The sequence below is a fragment of the Nicotiana tomentosiformis genome, chromosome 10 (assembly GCF_000390325.3).
Source record: "Nicotiana tomentosiformis chromosome 10, ASM39032v3, whole genome shotgun sequence".
Lineage (NCBI taxonomy): Eukaryota > Viridiplantae > Streptophyta > Magnoliopsida > Solanales > Solanaceae > Nicotiana > Nicotiana tomentosiformis.
In genome coordinates this window covers 24,923,825-24,946,047 of record NC_090821.1, presented here as the reverse complement: position 1 = coordinate 24,946,047, position 22,223 = coordinate 24,923,825, and the positions used below count along the sequence as shown (strand labels likewise).

General features: G+C 39.8%; 2 protein-coding genes across 2 annotated transcripts; both read right to left on the bottom strand.

Annotated features, from left to right (window-relative positions):
- Positions 1 to 360: 360 nt before the first annotated feature.
- Positions 361 to 1,131, bottom strand: LOC138899894 (uncharacterized). The gene is made up of 2 exons (XM_070186593.1): positions 905 to 1,131; positions 361 to 823 (listed from the first exon to the last, which is right to left on the bottom strand). Exons 1-2 carry the CDS (start codon positions 1,129 to 1,131, stop codon positions 361 to 363), a joined length of 690 nt encoding a protein of 229 aa, XP_070042694.1.
- Positions 1,132 to 5,550: 4,419 nt separating this feature from the next.
- On the bottom strand, positions 5,551 to 6,180 carry LOC138899893 (uncharacterized). The gene has a single exon (XM_070186592.1). It carries the CDS (start codon positions 6,178 to 6,180, stop codon positions 5,551 to 5,553), a length of 630 nt encoding a protein of 209 aa, XP_070042693.1.
- Positions 6,181 to 22,223: the final 16,043 nt, after the last annotated feature.

The window sequence follows — 22,223 nt, the reverse complement described above, 5'->3', positions numbered from 1 at the left end:
AGCATCGGAACCGGTTCGGCATTGGCCCAAGTGTCCTCTACCGCAGATGACATGCCTCGGCGGAAATGGCCATGTCTGCCCCAAACCTTGTTGTCGCTGCAAACTTGACGCCTGAGATGTTTCACCTGGTCCTAACTGAGTATACTGGTCATACCTGTAACCCTATAGCTTAGGTGGCGGAGGTCTAGGTGGTCGTTCGAAGTACTGAGTCCTATAACTACCTTGAGACTGCTCCTGAGACCTGGCAAATCTCATCCTCTTACGCTGCCCTGAGTCAGTCCTCTCTGTACCCTGCTGTCGATGCCTACCCCTTTCTATATTCTGGGCAAATGCCTGAATCCGGGAGATATCCATATTATCCTATAATGCAGCGGTGGCACATGCCCCGGTCAACTCTGGGGCCAACCCTGCTATAAACCCGTGGATTCTATCCTGCATAGTAGCAACTATGGATGGTGCATATCTGGCCAATGAGTCAAAACGGAGACTATACACTCGAACACTCATATTGCCCTGCTTGAGGGCTAGAAACTGATTGACTCGGGCCTGTCGGATCTCTCGCGGTAAGTACTTGTCAAGGAAGGCATCTGAAAAATTCTCCCAAATTGCAGGAGGTGCATCGCATCCCTTGGACCTTTCCCATCCCTCGTACCAAAGGATGGCTATATCTCGGAGTCGAAAAGCTTCTAGCTCGACTTCCTCTTTCTCCGTGGCATGCATAACCCGAAAGATCATGTAAAGTTGATCTATGAAATCTTGCGGTTCCTCCCTCTGATCTGTCCTCGTGAACTCTGTGGGACTCAAAGCAGTAAACTCTCGGACCCTTGAACTCCCAGAACCCTCAGAAGGTCCTGCACTAGCGGATGCCTTAGACTATTGTTGGGTAGCTACCAACTGTGCTAACAAATGCACCGCACTCCTTAAGTCCCGATCTGATGGAGGCGGAGGGGGAACTGGATGTGCGGTCTCCCTAGGAATCTCCTCAGGTGGCGGAGGAGCAGGTAATGGCTGAGTAGGGGTCTCTCCCTGGGCCTCCGATTGGTCCTCATCTACTGGGGGTACCCTGCTAGTCCCCTCACCTACTGCTGTCTCTCTTCCCTGACTAGCTGTAGTTTTCCTAGTTACCGTCATCTTTGCATGCAAACGCCAACACATAAGTTTAACTCAAATTTCCTATAACTCAGTTCTACAACACGATTTAGATTTGAAAGAAGGGTAACCAACTCCTAAATGCCCTGTAGTCCACTACTTATATAATGTGGTGCACCACACATCTATAAATAAGACCCTACTACACACGACTTGTAGACTCCCTAGGATAGAACTGCTCTGATACTACTTTTGTTACGCCCCGAGCCTAGGGGCGAGACCAGCACCCAGTGCCTCACCTATCCTTGCGTACCACTTGCGACTAAGAGACTCTGAACATGTAATGTCATACTTTGTCTATGGGTCACATTACAAGATAATGTGCGATGCAAAATATAAAACTGAATAGAGACTAACGCTGACTAAATGTCAACATAAAGCTGGGCCGGCAAGGCCGTCATAATTACTACAACTGACAAGCCAACAAAAATTTACGTGCAGGGCCTACAAGCTCAAGTTACTGCACTAAGTGACAGGATATGTCTACAAGACTCTACTGATAGATGTACTGTAATCGGAACAGGTCCTCAACCTACCCATAACCTATCTACATATATACACAATATGTACACAAAACTTCTAGACTCGGAAATTCCGAAGGACGGGGAGCTTACCGATAAAGCTGAACTCGGGCAACACCTACTGAGGAGGTCTACTCGTCTGTCTGTCTGAACCTGCATGCATGAAATACAGCGCCCCCAGGAAGGGACGTTAGTGCGAAATTATGTACCAAGTGTGTAAGGCAATATACTGAAAGCTGAAAATGAGCTGATAATATAATAACTGAAAGCAACTGTGGGTCAAAGATAATCTAAAGATATGCTCACCTGGTGATACTGAATCTATTATAGTAAGTAAAATAGATATCCGGCCCTATAAGGCTCGGTATATATATATAACTGCTCTGACGTAGTAAGCTCGCTCATAGGCGCTTGGCCATACTAGGCTCTGTATCTCGGCCAACTGGGCTCGCTCATAGGCGATCGGCCACATTAGGCTCGGTATATAACTTACTATCTGATCAGAGGTTTCCCAATAGGGGCCTGCCCATCGAGTATAGCTCGATGGTAATGAAAATACTGTAATACTGTATATTTATACTCTCTTCTCTCTTGACTGGAAGAAGGAAATACTCAATTGAATATGAAGTCCCGATAAGGAGAATATTGTAGATTACAAAACTAGGAAAATATACGTATATTGTGGGATATGAATTTTTCTTTATGCCTCGTTATCAAACTCGTGTAATTACGAGATCATGACAAAATGAAGAAACGGCTTAGCCTTAACATACCTGAATTAGGGAAAAGTCCGTATGACGTTCTTGGAAAAGGTTGCACCGTACTCCTTTATAATTGCAAAACTTTATGTTGCTAAAGTTTTAATAATTTTCGTTGGATTGGTTGAAGAATCACACTGCTTAATGTAACATTTAGAATCTGATTCAAGTGGTTGAAAATGAAAAGTTGAAAGCTTAGGATTTGCTAACGTTTGTTGTAGTGTTCTTGTATTCAAGACTTTAGAAATGAAATGCCTTTAAACTATCTGTCACGACCCAAAATCTACCCATGGTCGTGATGGCGCCTATTGTATTACAAGGCAAGCCTATTCTCCAAAATATTACTACTAAACCGATTATAAGAATTTAGTAAAACATTTCAACATTTGAATTTCTCATAAACTAAATCAACTTTAAATATTATTTTAGAAATACGGAAACGAGCCCCAAACATCGGGGTGTCACTAAGTCATGAGCGTCTAAATCTATGAACTAAGAAATAAAACTGTCTAACTGTCAATACAATCCAAAAGAAGAAATGATAAAAGGAGTGACAAGGTCCTGCGGACGCTAGCAGCTACCTTGCAATCTCCACAGATAGCCGGCCTGAACTCAACGATCGCCGCGTTGTAACTCACCTGAATCTGCACATAAGGTGCAGGGTGTAGCATGAGTACAACCACCTCAGCAAGTAACAGAAATAACTAAGGAACTGAGCAATAGTGACGAGCTAAGTAAAACAGTCCAATTATTTATTTTCACAATTTTAAAAATAAACAGAAATCAACAGGTAAATTCCATAAATCAGTAAATGCTACAAAAAAGTTTAACAGATAAATGCAGCAACAACACAAATAAATACCACCTCACAGCAGTGTCACTCCATCACTCATCACTTGCACTCATCACTCAATACTCAAAACACTCAACACTCTGCGCTCACTGGGGGGTGTGTACAGACTCCGGAGGGGCTCACAAAGCCCAAGCGCTAAGCACGGACAACTCACGTGCCATCATATCAATACCTGGATCCACACGGTCAACTCACATGCTACGTGGACAACTCACGCGCTATGGTATCAATACCTGGACCCGCACGGTCAACTCACGTGCTACGCGGACAACTCACGCGCTATGGTATTAATATCCTCACAACCAGGCCCTCAATCTCACTCACTCATGTACCTCACTAGCCTCATCATCACCAACAAATAAGGGAACCCAGCCCACATCAAGTATCACCGCATATTAGCAAATAATAGATACTGAGGTAAACAGGTACAATAATTTCTATGACTGAGTACAAATAATGTGAGCATGAATAAAGCCTAAGCATGATCTCTAACATGAAGGCAAACAAGTTCAACAACAAATAAACACATAACCATAGATAATAGCCATTAGGCCTCACAGCCTCACGGGACGGACCAAGTCTCAATCCCTCACGGTGCACACCCACACGCTCGTCACCTAGCGCAGGTATCACTTTCAAACAATCACGTGATGTCAAATCTCCGGGTTTATACCCTCAAAGACAGAGTTAAAACTGTTACTTACCTTAACAGCATAAAGATCCTACACCGGGATGCCCTCGTCTCTGGACTTGGCCTCCAAATACTCTGAATCTATTCACATTCAGCACAATACCATCAATATACGCTAATGGAATGAGTTCCACAAGAAAAACTATCAAATTATGCCAAAAATCTGAAACCGACCAAAACCCGACCCCCGTGCCCATGTATCGAAATCAGTCAAAAATGGCAGAATAATAAACCTTGACCTCTCCCGAGTCTAACCATACCAAATTCATCAAAATCCGACATCGTTTGTTCCTTCAAATCCTTAAATTACTCTCCAAAATTTCCAAGCCCTAACCCCTCATTTTCACTAATTACTATGATTAAACAATGGAAAATCACCATATATACAAGTATTAGGGCTCAAGTAACTTACATCAATGAAAACCCCTTGATTCCCACTTCAAATCTCTCCCAAAAGTACCAAAGCCGGATAGAAATGGTGAAGAATGCACCACAATTCGCGGTGTGATATATAGGATCTGCCCCAGGGATTCCGCACCTACGGACCCTTTTTCGCATCTGCGGACTCACATATGCGGTCCAGGTGCGCATCTGCGAAAGTCACTTAGACGCCAAGCTTCACAGCTGCGGCTGCCGCTTCGCACCTGCGGGCTCGCAGGTGTGATCCTCTCTTCTGCACCTGCGCTCAATGCCAGGCCTCCATTTTTCGCATCCGCGACATGCCATCTGCACCTGCGGCTCACCATCCGTAGGTACGGCCACACCAGTAGCCTTACACCAGCAGCTTCCAGCTGCATTTTCCAACTTCCAAACTCCCCGATACCCATCCGAAATCATCCCGAGCCCCTCGGGACCTCTACCAAAAATACCAACAAGTCATATACCAACATACCAACTTAGTCGAACCTTCGAATCACTCAAAACAACATCAAATCATCAAATTACCCTCGGAATCAAGCCTAAGAACTTCTAAATTTCCAAATTCGGCAACCGTTGCCGAAACCAACCAAACCACGTCCGAAAGACATCAAATTTTGCACACACATCACAAATGATACTACAAACCTACTCCAACTTCCAGAATTCCATTCCATCCCCGATATCAAATTTTCCACTACCGATCGGAATCGCCAAATTTCTAATTTCGCCAATTCAAGCCTAATTCTACCACGGACCTCCAAATCACATTCCGGACGCACTCCTAAGTCCAAAATCACCTAAGAAAGCTAACAGAACCATCAGAATTCAAATCTGAGATCGTTTACACATAGATCAATATCCGGTTGACTTTTCCAATTTAAGTTTCTACTTAAGAGACTAAGTGTCTCGATTCACTCTGAAACCACTCCGGTCCCAAACCAACTAACCTGATATAACATAATATAGCTAAATAATACAAAAAGAAGTAAAAATAGGGAAAACGGGGCTATAACTCTCGAAACGACCGGCCGGGTCGTTACATTCTCCCCCTCTTAAACAAACGTTCGTCCTCGAACGAGTCTAACAGAAGAACATAGCTAAAATCACAGCATCTGAAGCAATAGCATCTGGCCTGGCTGGGAGGGCATAGAAACGGGCCTAACCACCCCCCGATCTGCCTCCCCCTCTCGGGCGACCCATAGCTGACTGGGCTCCGCCCCTAGCTAGCTGAACTCCACCCCTAGCTAGCTGGGCAGGTGGTGAGGTAGCTGGTGATGAAGTTGGAGGCTGAGTACTCCGCTTTGGAGTCCCACCCAACATCCTAGGGAAATATCTCGCAATGTGACCAAAATCCCTGCACTCGAAACAACCCCTCCTCTGACGAAACTTCTGCTCCTGATGCCCAAAAGAATTACCCGACGATAACTGAGCAGGCGGGGCATAATGAGAACCCTGTGCTAGCAATGCACTAAATGATGACTGACTCTGCTGAAACTGGTCCTGCTGAAACTGACCTCCCTGAGGAGCACCACTAGAACCACCCTGACCACGAGGCCTCTTAGCCTCCCTCTTAGTCCTCTCCTTACCTTGAACCATCTCAATCTGTCGAGCAATGTCGACAACCTCATAAAAGGTAACCACAGATACTCTCTCCATGGTCATAAGCAATCGAAGCTGAAAACTGAGGCCATCTATAAACCTCCTGATCCTCTCTCGTCCTGTGGGAACCAACCTGACCGTATGACGAGCTAACTCGGAGAACCGCATCTCATGCTGTGTAACAGACATCTCATCCTGGCAAAGCTTCTCATACTACCTACGCAGCTCCTCTCTGCGGGACTCGGGTACAAACTTCTCCAGAAAGAGAACAGAGAACTATTGCCAAGTAAGGGGTGCTGCGCCAACAGGCCTACGCCTCTCGTAAGTCTCCCACCATCTGAGTGCAGCCCCAGAAAACTGAAAGGTAGTGAATGAGACCCCATAAGTCTCTAGAATACCAGCAGTACGGAGTATCCTCTAACACCTGTCCAAGAAGTCCTTAGCATCCTCTCTCTCTGTGCCACTGAAAGGTGGCGGCTGGAGTCTCCCAAACCTCTCCAACCTACGCTGATCATCCTCAGGAATAGCAGGAACCACATAATCCTATGCAGCTATAATCGGCTGGGCTGGTGGTGCCTCCGGTGTCTGAAGTCCCTGAATAACCTACTCTAGTGTGCAAGCGACGGGAGTCTGAGTGCCTCCCCCAGCCTGAGAAGTGGCTGCGGCCGTCGAAATAGAGACCGCCTGAGCAAGGCCGGTACACGCTGTCAGAATCTGAGCTAGGGCCTCCTGAAGGCCTGGAATCACAATAGGCACAGGTGGTGCCTGAGTTGGTGCATCAACAACTGGAACCTGCTCCTGATTTAGGACAACCGGTGGATCTGCAGGTACTGCCTCAGCTACTATACGGGTTGTACCTCTGCACCTACCATGGCCTCTACCGCGGCCTCGGCCTCTCGCGACCCGAACTAGTGGCTGACCCTCTTCACCGGTAGCACGAGTCCTCACCATCTGTGAGAGAATGAAATACAGATGTTTAGTTACTAGAATACACAGAAAGCATGATAAGAATCCAAGAATGTGAAATTTTCCTAAAGGTTCTGCTGCCTCTCAAAGATAAGTACAGACGTCTCTGTATAGATCCGCAAGACTCTACTAAATCCGCTCATGACTCGTGAGACCTAGGTAACCTAGGCTCTGATACCAACTTGTCACGACCCAAAATCTCACCATGGTCGTGATGGCGCCTATCATATTACAAGGCAAGCCTATTCTCCAAAATATTACTACTAAACCGATTATAAGAATTTAATACAACATTTCAACATTTGAATTTCTCATAAACTAAATCAACTTTAAATATAATTTTAGAAATACGGAAACGAGCCCCAAACATCAGGGTGTCACTAAGTCATGAGCGTCTAAATCTATGAACTAAGAAATGAAGCTGTCTAACTGTCAATACAATCCAAAAGAAAAAATGATAAAAGGAGTGACAAGGTCCTGCGGACGCTAGCAGTTACCTTGCAATCTCCACAGATAGCCGGCCTGAACTCAACGATCGCCGCGTTGTAACTCACCTGAATCTACACATAAAGTGCAGGGTGTAGCATGAGTACAACCACCTCAGCAAGTAACAGAAATAACTAAGGAACTGAGCAATAGTGACGAGCTAAGTAAAATAGTCCAATTATTTATTTTCACAATTTTAAAAATAAACAGAAATCAACAGGTAAATTCCATAACTCAGTAAATGCCACAAAGAAGTTTAACAAATAAATGCAGCAACAATACAAATAAATACCACCTCACAGCAGTGTCACTCCATCACTCATCACTCGCACTCGGCACTAAATACTCAAAACACTCAACATTCTGCGCTCACTGGGGGTGTGTACAGACTCCGGAGGGGCTCCCAAAGCCTTAGCGCTAAGTACAGACAACTCATGTGCCATCATATCAATACCTTGATCCGCATGGTCAACTCACGTGCTACGCGGATAACTCACGCGCTATGGTATCAATACCTAGACCCGCATGGTCAACTCACGAGCTACGCGAAAAACTCACGCGCTATGATATTAGTATCCTCACAACCAGGCCCTCGGCCTTTCTCAATCATGTACCTCACTAGCCTCATCATCACCAACAAATAAGGGAACACAGCCCACAACAAATATCATCGCATATTAGCAAATAATAGAGACTGAGGTAAACAAGTACAATAATTTCTATGACTGAGTACAAATAATGTGAGCATGAATAAAGCCTCAGCATGATCTCTAACATGAAGGCAAACAAGTTCAACAACAAATAAACACATAACCACAAATAATAGCCATTAGGCCTTACAGCCTCACGGGACGGACCAAGTCTCAATCCCTCACGGTGCACACCCACACACTCGTCACCTAGCGTGGGTATCACTTCCAAACAATCACGTGATGTCAAATCTCCGAGTTTATACCCTCAAAGCCAGAGTTAAAACTGTTATTTACCTTAACAGCATAAAGATCCTACTCCGGGATGCCCTCGTCTCTCGACTCGGTTTCCAATTGCTCTGAATCTATTCACATTCAGTACAATACCATCAATATACGCTAGTGGAATGAATTCCACAAGAAAAACTATCAAATTATGCCAAAAATCCGAAACCGACCAAAATCTGACCCCCGGGCCCACGTCTCAAAATCAGTCAAAAATGGCAGAATAATAAACCTTGACCTCTCCCGAGTCTAACCATACCAAATTCATCAAAATCCGATATCGTTTGGTCCTTCAAATCCTTAAATTACTCTCCAAAAATTCCAAGCTCTAACCCTCATTTTCACTAATTACCATGATTAAACAACAGAAAATCACCATATATACAAGTATTAGGGCTCAAGTAACTTACCTCAACGAAACCCCCTTGATTCCCTCTTCAAATCTCTCCCAAAAGCTCCTAAACCGGATAGAAATTGTGAAGAATGCACCACAATTCGCGAAGTGTGATATATAGGATCTGCCCCAGGGATTCCGCACCTGCGGACCCTTTCTCGCACCTACGGATTCGCATCTGCGGTCCCAGGTGCGCATCTGCGAAAGTCACTTAGACACCAAACTTCGCACCTGCGGCTGCCTCTTCGCACATGCGGGCTCGCAGATGCGATCCTCTCTTCTGCACCTGCGCTCAATGCCAGGCCTCCATTTTCCGCATCCGCGACATGCCATCCGCACCTGCGATCATCACACCTACGGCTCACCATCCGCAGGTGCGGCCACACCAGTAGCCTTACACCAGCAGCTTCCAGCTGCATTTTCCAACTTCCAAACTCCTCGATACCCATCCGAAATCATCCCATGCCCTTCGGGACCTCAACCAAAAATACCAACAAGTCATATACCAACATACCAACTTAGTCGAACCTTCGAATCACTCAAAACAACATCAAATCATCAAATTACCCTCGGATTCAAGCCTAAGAACTTCTAAATTTTTAAATTCGGCGACCGATGCCGAAACCAACCAAACCATGTCCAAAAGACCTCAAATTTTGCACGCGCATCACAAATGACGCTACGAACTACTCCAACTTTCAGAATTCCATTCCGACCCCGATATCAAATTTTTCATTGTCGACCGGAATCGCCACATTTTTAATTTTGCCAATTCAAGCTTAATTCTACCACGGACCTCTAAATTATATTCCGGACGCACTCCTAAGTCCAAAATCACCTAACGGATCTAACAGAACCATTAGAATTCGAATCCGAGATCGTTTACACATAGGTCAATATCCGGTTGACTTTTCCAACTTAAGTTTCTACTTAAGAGACTAAGTGTCTCGATTCACTCTGAAACTACTCTGGTCCCGAACCAACTAACCCGATATAATATAATATAGCTGAATAACATAAAAAGAAGTAGAAATGGGGATAACAGGGCTATAACTCTCGAAACGACCGGCCGGGTCGTTACACTATCATACTAAGTTGCCACCTAATCAACAATGACTAAGAGTCATTTGTTTGATTTAGGGGCTTGCTGCCACGTGGGTGGGTGGGGTGGGGATTATGATCTTATCCAATAATTAATTAACTAATTAGATAATATTTCGCTACCCGATAATTAACTAATTACCCGCATAATTAAGAATTATCTCCAATTACTTAAAATTCTACTTATTTTTAATACACTTTATACATCATACTATCATGGTCATATGGTACCTTGCATGGTACTAGTGCATAAATATCGGTTATTATCGCTCGGCCCGTATTTTATCCCAAATCGACAACCTTCAACGAAACTCATTTTCTTTAATTCGTCTACCTTTTCCTTCATGGTGCTTACTTATTGCTTGTTATAAATAGCAAAAATATGCTAACCTCAAGATAATCTCATCCCCGAGTTTATGTCACTTAACTGAAGACGAAACTTTAACGTGCGAAAAATGCGAGATGTAACAATTTTCATCTCTTAATTTTATTTTTTAGCCCTCTCTTCATCAATTGTATTACAAGTATTTCCCTCATATCAAGAACGTTTCATTTTTTCAAAGCTATTTTTAAAAAATTTTCATTTTCTTTTTTTCATATCACATTATTTTCAATACTTTTTTATCACTTTTCAGCTATTGTTGGTCACCATTTTTTACCTAATCATCCCTTTCTTCAAATTTATCAATTAATATCACAGTCTAAGCAACAGTGCTCAAGGAAACAGAATGCAAAAACTAAAGATTCAACAAAAGAATCAAGGCAAAAATAGGCTTCCAAACGAAAGCTTGCAGGCTCAAAGGGCTACTAGTGGTAAAATATCTGAAAAGGCTAAATTTCACAAGACATATCAAAGAAAGCCTATTATCTTCTTCTAAATTTAGCAACACTTTTATTTCGCTTCAATAACATGCAGGGGATGTTCTAGACTAAAATGCAAAATATGAAATAAATGTAAGAAATTCTCACCACACATGGCACAAGTATCAATCAAGATGGATCAATTCTACTCTAAGACAGACATGATCGTAGCGAACAACAAAATAAGAATAAGCTATATACAGAGTCACAACCTTGAGCCTAGGTGTCAGAAAGTCTGCAATTTTATTCATTACTCAAGCACTCATAGAAAAGTACTACTCAAGCTCAGGCCTAAATATGATAGTATCAAACAAGTCACAAAAGTTTTTCTTCTCCCTCTTTTTCTACTTCTAAAAGAATTACCTGGTTCAAGTTACATTCCCTGAAAAAAATTAATGCACAAAGAAAAATCAAAGGGGACTATTACCTAACCAAAACTAACTAGAAACAAAAAAAAAATTTGCATTATTTATTGGACCTTAATCCCTCAAGAAAGCTGTCCACAAAATCCATCGTCGGGACAAGTTCAAACTTTTCTGAAATTTTCTTTCTTTTTCATTTTTTTTTATTTTGTTTTTGAATAAAAATCACTACATTAAGAAAGAATACTACAACTAAGCTAAGATAGCATAGAAAATCACTCAGACGATCTCCTCACCCCACACTTGAAATTGTACAATATTCTCAATGCATACAATAAATAACAAGAGGGTAGAAGAGACTCCCTGGTAGGCCAAAAGGCCGAAGCATTTACAGCTCACGGGATACTCAAACTTCTCCCAGGTATGGTCCTTTGTGCGGGTATCCCACAATTAGTTCCAACTACCAGCTCGCTTTTGCACATGCCTATTGGCTTTGGCTCTATGCTCCTACTCCTACAAAACACAAAACAGCACTACAAAGATGACATAATTAAAAAAATAAAAAATAAACAAAAATAAAAAAAATTAAATTGGGTTGCCTCCCAACAAGCGCTGGATTTAACGTCGCAGCATGACGTTATCACTTTCACCACTTTTTCTTCCACTTTGAGGATATGAATTGCGCCTCTAATTTTGCATCAATTTTTCTGTCACGTTCATGGGGCGGTGGTATGAAAATAAAGGAACCAAGTAATAGATATCACATCTTACACTTCTTGGCCCTTAAGTGAGGAATATTGTTTTGCCTTTTTGGTGTTGCAAATTTTAGAATATAAGGGTCTTGTTCTTCATCTATACATCTCTCTAAAGGCTCGATCTCCATTTCTCCATCCAAAAATAATGTAGAAAAATGATTAGAACAAGGACCAACATGCCCCAACTCCAAAACTGCATTATTTTTGACATCCTCAATAATATATACTCCCTCAACCTCGGCATCATCAACAAAATCATGGTCTAATGGTTGGTATTATCGTTTTAGCTCCTCAATTTAGCATAGAAGATCTTTTTCAGCTTCACACAACTCATCACTAAATTGTTGGGCGTTACACGCATCAAGCTTTGCACTCAAATCTGCATCCAAGTTATGCACATCTAAGCCAAATGTGTCAATTTCTTGTGCAAGATCAACTTTCTCCTTAGACCAATCATTCACCAACGTTATTAGTAAACAACGTAGTTTCACATATTCCCTTAATCGATAATATTCTTCACAATACCAACCCTTACTCCCATATTCAAATTCAGACTTCCAAGAGGTCAGGTCATGACAAGCCCAAATATACGGGCCATAAAAGTCTTCTGTCAACCAAGCTTCTTCATCAATCATCATATCTCCGTATATTTCATCACCAGATGTCATGATCAGAGAACTAGAAACACACTAAGAGAAAATATCAAATAATTATAAAAATTAAAATATTTACAGAAAAAATAAAACTTTTAAAAGTAAAAGTAAAAGTCTAATCTAGAAAAATAGCTAATTTCTAAGTCCCCGGCAATGACGCTAAAAACTTGTTGCTCCCAAACGCACACGTAAGTATACGTGGTCGCACAAGTAATATAGGATTGTAAGTCCAGATATCGTACCCACAGGGACTTGTGATTAACTATTTACTAAATTAAACTAACATAATTAATCTATCCAAGCGAATATCTAATTATGAATATTTAACTAAAATTAATCTAGAGTAACAAACTAAGAGATTAAAGAAAATAAATTGGCGAAATTAGACACGAAATCAATGGGAGCCGATATTCTAGAGCTATGGGTTAGCTAACAATCTCGTTGAGTCATTCACTTAAATTTTCTAATTAATTTAACTGGTTTAATGGTTGACATGGTTAATATTATTTGTAGCCTTCTCCCGAACTACTACTCGCCTATTCAAGTTAACCTAACGCCTATATTCCTATGGAATTAGGATTAACAAGAACGCATTAATAATTCCTGTATAATAACCCAACAAGGCGATTAGGTATATCCCTATCCTAATAGCAAATTTGTTCCCGATACTCAAATTCAAGATCTTGCTCTACCTAATCTTATGGAATCTAGAATTCCCTCTCCTGAGTTCAATCCTAGATTCGTAGATAGTATTTAATTGGTGATCAAGCAATCAAATAATTTAGCGCAAGATTGAATAAATAAACCAATATGATAAAATAATAAGAACAATTCAAGCTTCAAACTACAACGTTGGTGTAGCACCCACAACTCTAGAATTAATAAAGTATGAAATTAAGGGAAGAGAAAAGAAAAGAAAAACTAGTTAGAAGCCTCCTCCAAGCGTGGTGTGTGCTCCCTGCCTCCAAAATATGTTAGATCCTCTCCAAGTTAGGTTTAGAACCTCTTTTATACGAGTTGGGACCGTGTAGGGCCGAAAAAACCTTGTTCAGGACGAAATAGAAAAAATCGCGCACCATAGCGTCCAGACCTGCGCGAGGCGCTGCCCTAGCGCTAAATCCAGTGAGTTTTGCGATTTCACTCTTGAATCCTACAAATGCTAGGTGTAATGCCCTGTGAATTTCTATAATTAATCGGACTAATTTTGAGTTTGAGAATGTAGTATAATTAAACTCGAGCTATATGGTTATTTGAATGGAACAAAGTTATTAAAATACTTAAGAATAATTATTTTATCAATGACTGAGTTTGGATTAATGGTAACAGGCTGTTAGCACTCTTAGAAAGATATTTTATATTACAAAGGGAATTGAGATATCAAGTGTGGAATTTATTGGATATGATTGATATGATCTTTAATCAATCACATGTTTGGATTGATTGGAACAAAGGTGATGATGGATGGAATAAGAGTTAGGTGACGTGGTTACTAGCTAGGGAACAAGGGGTCAAAAGGCAATTGAAAGAAAAGAATGGTTAAGCAAAGTGAACACATCTGGATACAATTTTAGATTAAGGGCATGGGGTTAATCAAAGAGGAAGTTAGGAGGATCAATTGTAAATGACGGCTTGACTTACGAGGAAGAATCAATTAAAATTCTTGATAGGCAAGTCCGTAGGTTGAGGAATAAAGACATAACTTAAGTTAAAGTGTTATGGCGTAATCATGGCATCGAAGAGGCTATTTGGGAGGTCGAGAAAAATATAAAAATTCAATAACCCCACTTGTTCGCGACTTCAAGTATGACTATTTTCAACAAATTTGAGTTTGGAGTTTATCATGCATTAATTCCGTGGAGCAAGTGAGTAATTTACTTATCGTACTTATGATCTAGGATTCGGTACGATTTTAGGATATAATTGATTCATTTATTGCTCATGGTTGTTAGACTTGTCTCATGGTAATAGATTTTATTGTTGTGATGCCGATAGAGGCTTACTTATGGTGTTTGGAGGTATATAAAGCCATGAAGGCATTTATTGATGTAGTCATGATGAGTGGAGCCATGTAGAGCCTTTTATATTGTACTCTTGTGGCTCGCTGTCAGGTTGAAAATTTTGGATAGGCCTATAAACAAAGAAAACTCTGGCGTAATTTTTAGAAATTTGGAGAGTTAGTCAAATTTCGAAGCTTTAAGAATTGGGGAGTAAGGAAAGACTTGGAGATGCTTGGAGATCATGCTTTTTGGACTTTAACACGATCAAGGATTTACATTCGAGGACGAATATTTTTAAGTGAGGGAAAATGTAAAGCCCCGTAAATTTCTATAATTAATCGGACTAATTTTGAGTTTAAGAATGCAGCGTAATTAAACTCGAGCTACATAGTTATTTGAATGGAACAAAGTTATTAGAATACTTGAGAATAATTATTTTATCAATGACTGAATTTGGATTAATGGTAACAGGCCGTTAGCACTCTTAGAAAGATATTTTATATTACAAAGGGAATTGAGATATCAAGTGTGGAATTTATTGGATATGATCGATATGATCTTTAATCAATCACATGTTTGGATTGATTGGAACAAAAAAAAAAAGTTATAATAAAAAAAAAACTGAAATTGAAATGCAAAGTTTGGCAAGTTACTGAGGAGACAAGAAGACAAAGAAAATTAATTAAGGAACAAGGAAATATAAATGAAAAATGAAGGGATCAAGATAAAGGTGATGATGGATGGAATAAGAGTTAGGTAACGTGGTTACTAGCTAGGGAACAAGGGGACAAAAGGCAATTGAATGAAAAGAATGGTTAAGCAAAGCGAACACATCTGGATTCAATTTTAGATTAAGGGCATGGGGTTAATCAAAGAGGAAGTTAGGAGGATCAATTGTAATCTACAGAGATCGACGCTATGGGTGACGCGTCGCATCCCGATAGTCCCTCAATTCCCCATTTGCCAAGAACGTGGGCAGTGAACCATGCCCATCGCGCCAATCGTGGCGTTCCCCAAGCTTCATAGAGCTGGAACGCACGCGATAGTGCATGCGACGCGTCCCATGCAACTTGCGTCTGCTAAGACCTTTAAAGGCAGTTACGGGATATATTATTCAATTATTTTGGGGTTGGTACTTAAAAGTTTAGAGAGAAGAGAGCTCTCTACTATTAATACATCTTTAAGGTAAGAATTTAATTTTTTCTTGGTGGATTTAGTTCATTAAATATATCTCTTAACTCTTCAACTGCATGAAAATTATAAATTTTTGAAGAAAATCTCAAGAACACTTCAAGAACTCAAATCTTGAATTTTCTAGGGTTTGATAAAGAGGTAATCTCTTCACTCCAAACTTATGTATTATACTTCATGGACATAGTAGAGTATATTTATAAAGATAGATTTGTATTTAAACATCTATTCATGAAATCCTAGAAGAGATGATTGGTAGGGATGATGAATAGTGTTGGGTCATACTTGAACGATATCGTTTTGAGATTCTAATAGAACAATTAGGTACCATGTAATGTTTAACGAAGGATTTGGAGTTAAAATTCAAGGGTTAGCCTTTACATAATGAAATGAGTATTTTCGCTAACTTGTGAAATCGGATCTAAGTGTTAGACACTTAGTTGATGTAGTTGGTATTGTTGTGACGCGTTATTGAATTATGTGAGTTCATATATGTAGATTGTAACTCGTTGGCATTATTGGATCATTTGGGGTAAGGTTCGAAGCAATTTGAGGTACGTTAAAACTTACTACCCTCGGAGTTTTTCTCCAAACTCATATCGAAACACGATTAAATAAAAATTCTAATTGTGAGTCCTAGCTTGTGGGGACGAGCGAGTTGGGATTGTAACATTTCTTGCATCATAAAAGATTTAAGTACTATAAATATTATTTTCTTGAAATATTTTATTTTAATTTTAAAACTAAGTAAATGAAGAATAGCACTTGTAGTATTTTGTGAAATGAAAATACATGAGTTGTGAAATATCATGGATTTAACTATTCTCAAATAGTTGATTTGGCTATGAATATCATCATTGATAAATGTAAAGGTTTTGGGAGTTACTTAAGTTCACCGAGATTGGCCTTGGATACTTTTCCTCATTAGGTCATGAAACTACACGTGCCGGTGTAGGCGTAGAACCTATCTTATAGTTGGGAACTATGACAGAGTACTTCCCATGAGGGCATACTATTGTGCTACTTTATTAGCATTGATGAGTCGATTCATGCGGCACAACAATGAGACAACCTGAGCAAGTAGGGTATATAATACTTGCCGCCAGATACATAACCTAGTTGACTTTCTTCCGTGCTGGTGATGGTATAGTGCTCCCGGTAAATGAAAAATCTAACATGATTTGTAAAGATTAATGTTATAGGAAGATTTTGAAATATGTTTTACCTTATTATTTTATTTTATTTGCTAAATTGTTAATTGATATAAATGCTTCTTTCTTATATCAATTGTTATTGCATATCTTATATCTTCTTAAGTCTTATCCTATTTTTTTTTTTTTGGAGAGCGGTTCATGATTCATACTAGGCATATGGAGCTTAGGCCTTTCGGCCACATTTTCATTTATGTTTTCAGGGACTGGACCTGAGCATCTTGGGCCACATGGTTAGTACAACTCTACATTTTCGGTTGTCACTTTTTTGTGAGACTCCACACTTTTACTCGTGGAGGACTTTGTTTTATTATTATTCTTTTGAGCCACCGATTTACGCCTTGGTTGATTATTTTATTCCATGTCATAGAGATTCCATAGAAAATAGTAATATTTATTTTTGGGTTGTAATCCTATGGTTACTCATATGGCATGCACGAATGAAACTTCCTTTTATCTTTATGAAGTTTTCTTTCAAAGGAAACTAGTTACTTAAAGACATTATTTATGTTTTATTTTATATCTTAAAATGATTATACTTGTAAAGGCTTTTGCATCCCCCTATTAGGCATATAGATGAGTATTAATTTATGGGATGGTGCACTCGGGTTGGGTAGAGTACCGAGTGTCGGTCACGTAGTTTTAGGGCGTGACACCGGGTACGTTTTTTTGCCTTCTTTCACTATTTGTATTTCTCTTTGAATTGTATTTCTTATTTCTTCTTGTCTTCAAGTTTAAGGCTCCATAAATTTTTTTTTTCTAAAACCCGGGGTTTTTGGGTTGAACAGTGCGTTGAGGAGTTGAAAAATATTATTGGAAGTGCGGGGTATTTTTAGCGGCCCATTCTGCGGTCGCAGAACTGATCTGCGGACCGCAGACAGAGGCAAAAATATGGGCAATTTTTTGACCAGTATGCAGTCTATTATGCGGCCGCATAATTATTTTGCGGTCCGCATAACCCATCGCAGACCCAACACAAATATTTTCGAAGGACAGTTCCGCGGTGCATTATGCGACCGCTGAATAGGTTTGCGGACCGCAGACCATCGCAGAGTGAGGCAGGGGTGCCCAATTCTGGAGGGCTATTATGCGACCCATTATTTTTCTAATTTAATAACTCAATCCCGTTTCATTTTATCTAGCCATAGGGGTCATTTTTGAGGGATTATCTGATATTTTAGAGAGAGGATAGGGCTATCCTAGAGAGAGGAAGGGGAGGATTCGAGGATTTCACTACTCAACTTGGATCAAGCCTTGGAATTTCATCAAGAGGAATTTGCTAGGGTTTCTAAAAGATAAGAATTTCTTCCCGAATTCTCCAATTTTGAATTTGGGTAGAAGATGGGTAAATAGGGAGTGTGATTCTTGGGTGTGAGAGTATTATTTATACATGCATGTACCAATAAGATTTATGAGAAGATTGTTGAGCTCAAATGGGTAAAGATTGGATTGTGGAGTGAAGGAAATCTTGTGGTAGAACCTTGTAATCAAATTTGCACATCTAGTATTTGATAAAATGCTCAAATGAGCTGAAACCGTAAATATCTTTCTAATTTGTGTTCAATTTTATTATGTCTCAAAATAGATTGAAGTTGCTAGGATTTCCAGAACACTGTAGTTAATTAAGGAAAGCTTAAAGCGAGGTATGAAGACTAAATTCTTCTTCTAGTATCGGAATTCCCGAATCCTTGTAAAATTCTATCATGTGTAGTCGAACTTGAAATGCTATTGATGTGCGGTATTCAAACTAGTAAAAATTGATTCCCGATTGGCATAACGTATTAGAACCGTCGTGTGTTAATTATTCTCTATTTTTGACTTAATTATGTTATACCCTATTTTTGGGAAGAAGATCTTGTATGAACTCAATGTGATTAAATACTCATTTCTCATATGATGAGACTTTGTGAACTTACACATGCTAAGGCCAAAGGTGCCAAATGGTTGATTTAAAAGGGAACTCTCTTGTACAAACTATTATCATTTTGGGAAACCGAAGTGTGGCAATGTGAATATACCTCCACCCGCATACATTGGGTGAGGCGGCAGGTCCGCTTTGTGTAGAGTTGTGGTATTGTGAATACACCTCCACCCGCATACATCGGGGTGAGGGGACAAGGCCGCTTTGTGTAGAGTTTGTGGCATGGTGAATGCACCTCCACCCGCATACATTGGGGTGAGGCGACAGGGCCACTTTGTGTAGAATTTCTAGTATTCTGATTGCACATCCACCCGCATACGTTGGGGTGAGGCGGCAGAGCCGCTTTGTGTAAAGGTAGTTGTAGAGGATCCCCGACTTGTGAATTTATAAATGTTATTGAAAGCTCTTAATAAATTTTCTATGGTTTTAACGACTAACTAAGTTTTTTATTATTACCATGATTCATCATATTCATGTTGTATTTCCAAGTCCTTGCATACGTGTTTGGTTTTCGTACTAGTACTAATCGACATGTACTAACGTCCCTTTTGACGGGAGTACTGCATCTTTAATGGATGCAAGTGGTTCCATAGCAAGTGGTATTGATCAGTGATAGCAGCACACCCTCTCCTCAGCTGACTTGGTGAGCCCCACTTCATTCTGGAGTCCTATATCCCTTGTTCCATGCACATAGTATTTTGAGGTATAGCCGGGGCCTTGTTGTCGGCACTGTCGTAGTACTCTTTTATTTTTGTTAGAGGGTCCGTATACATAGTGTGAGTTGTATCCTATTTTGGGAAGGTTGAACTAAACTTGTTATAATTGATTATGTGTCCCACTTTAACTACGAATATATAGTGTACTGTTTTGGGGACTTGTTAATGACGTAATGGAAGAGAACTAGTGTTATTCACATGACTCTTAATGTTTAATTAATGATATAAACTTATCATCTCTTTATTCATGGGCGAGTTGGGTAGAAGGTATTGTACAGGCTTGCTCGGTCGGGGTATCTCGGTTGATCACCGGTCGCGCTCCCCAAGGTCGGGGCATGACACCAACTTAAGGGGACAAGGGTGTCCCTCCTTTTTTTTATTCTTTTAATTTTCTTTCTTTTTATTTCGCATTTTATTCAATTTTTCTCCAAATCTCTTTATCTTCACACTGCTTTATTCATACACAGTTAAAAGATAATATTAAGCACAAATTAATATAATTAATACTCAAAAGATGATTAAAAGTGCTATAATATGAGGCAATAATGGTTAAATATATGCATTTTGGCGGAACATCACGTATATAACGCCATCTGGTCATGGGTCATTGTACATGTATAAATGAATGCAATGCATAAGAAGTAAGTCAATAAGATTTCTCGGAATGTCATAAGTTCATTATGCATTCAGATAAACTTTATCAACTTACGTATTTTCTAAAACCCATGAACAGACGATATAATAATATGACACATGGGGAATCAAGAACATAGGCATTTGTAAAAGTTCCGCATTTGCTCATTTTGTTTGTATCATATGAATCATACCAAAAGTAAAGAAGGGATATCCTTAACATAACTATTCAATCTTCTCCCCAATCGTCAACCCAGCTCAATATGATCTTCTTACGTCTACAATAAGTAAACTGACTTTGTCGTCATCATATAAGCATTGTAACTCTGATATTTCAAAATAAATATTCTACAAGAAAATGGACAGCACCTCCCCTATTTTTACTATATCTTATAAGTTACTAAAAGTCACCAAACATCCCAAACAACAATAACATAATTCACAATAAGCTCTTCGATTACTTCAACAACTATTTTGAGCGGCAAGCTCGATTTATGATTAACAAAATATAGTTTGAATCTAATTCCTTTTCTATGAATCTACCTACAACATATATAAAATCATACTTATTCTTACCATATCATTTACAACCCAAAATATCATAAGAATAATCTTCAAAACTAGTCTACACGCCTAGCACCTTTCCCTATATCGTCAACCTCTTATATTTCATGTTATCTTCTTCAATCAGCTTAATTAGCACATAGATAATCTTAACACCAGAAGCCATAACATAATCGAACTATTTATACCAATTTCCAGCCACAACAAACTATATATATAGCCTCAACACAACCCATAAAATGAGAGAACAATTCCTTATGCCATGTCAATTACTATCTTGTAGATTTCCTCTCAAACAACTCAACCAACACGTGATTAACCTTAAGCACAACCAATAACATAATTTAATTATCTTAGGCAACAGATATAACTTGAAATCCCCAGCTGGTGTAGCTCACAACAACCCTCGATCACACCACAACACTATAGGAGTTGTATTCTCTTCTTGAATCAACTTTTGTGTTCAAGTTGGTGTGTAAACACTTGTATTTATCCTTGAAACTCTAATATATATGAGGGAGGGACTAATTATTACCTTAATCCACAAGAACAACATGAAATCTGAGGGTTTTTCACTTGAAGAATCCTCCAAAACAGCCACAAGAAGAAGGACTACGATCTAGCAAACACCACAGGATCTCTAGCATTGGAGTCATGGTTTTCTCTTTGGTTTTCACTCTAGAATCATAGAGACTGATTTGAGAGTGTTTTGGTAGATTATATGGTCTTCTTGGGTTGAAACATGACCCCAAATGTGCCTTGCCCCGATCTTTAAAGGTTGGAGAATAACACACCGCCTAAGTGGGTCCCATGGGAGCTTCTTGCGTAGTCTCGCAAAAATCCAAATATCTCTCTACTCCGACTTCATAGTGACAAACGGTTTAATGCATTGGAAACTAGACTCGTAGACCTTCAATTTTGTATGTGGATAATCGCTTAAATCCAATTATATTGGGAGAAAATCAAAGCTACATTTGACCTAATGTTTAGCACATTATGAATGTAACTTGTGATGACCTTTGCCAACTTTTGTTCCACAACTCGCTTGACTTCAAAACATAACACATGACTATCATACGACTAAAATAATTCATAACATAACCTCCTTATCATGTTAATCACCCTAGTATCATCCCAAAGGTATATGTTATAACCTTCTCAACTTGTCGACTTTCAACGAAACTTATGTTTTTCAATTCGTTTAGCTTCTAAGCCTTCCAGCACTCTTGGTACTTGTTATTCATGGCCTTAAATATTTGTAGCCTCCACGGTAACACGATTAACTTACTTTATATGCTTCCAAATATAATCTCATTTCTGAGCTTACATTTATTGACTTACGGCATACTCTCACATACAAAAACATAGGGTGTAATAACCTGCCACCAACTAGCCATGCTCAACCACCTTCTGGGATGTCCAAAGCCCACCTGAGCCCTTGGGGATC

Coding starts and splice junctions, on each gene's coding strand:
- LOC138899894 (XM_070186593.1), bottom strand. CDS start 1,131: ATGACGGTAACTAGGAAAACTACAGCTAGTCAGGGAAGAGAGACAGCA. Junction 824..904: donor TTAAGGAGTGCGGTGCATTT/GTTAGCACAGTT, acceptor TGGGAGTTCAAG/GGTCCGAGAGTTTACTGCTT.
- LOC138899893 (XM_070186592.1), bottom strand. CDS start 6,180: ATGTCTGTTACACAGCATGAGATGCGGTTCTCCGAGTTAGCTCGTCAT.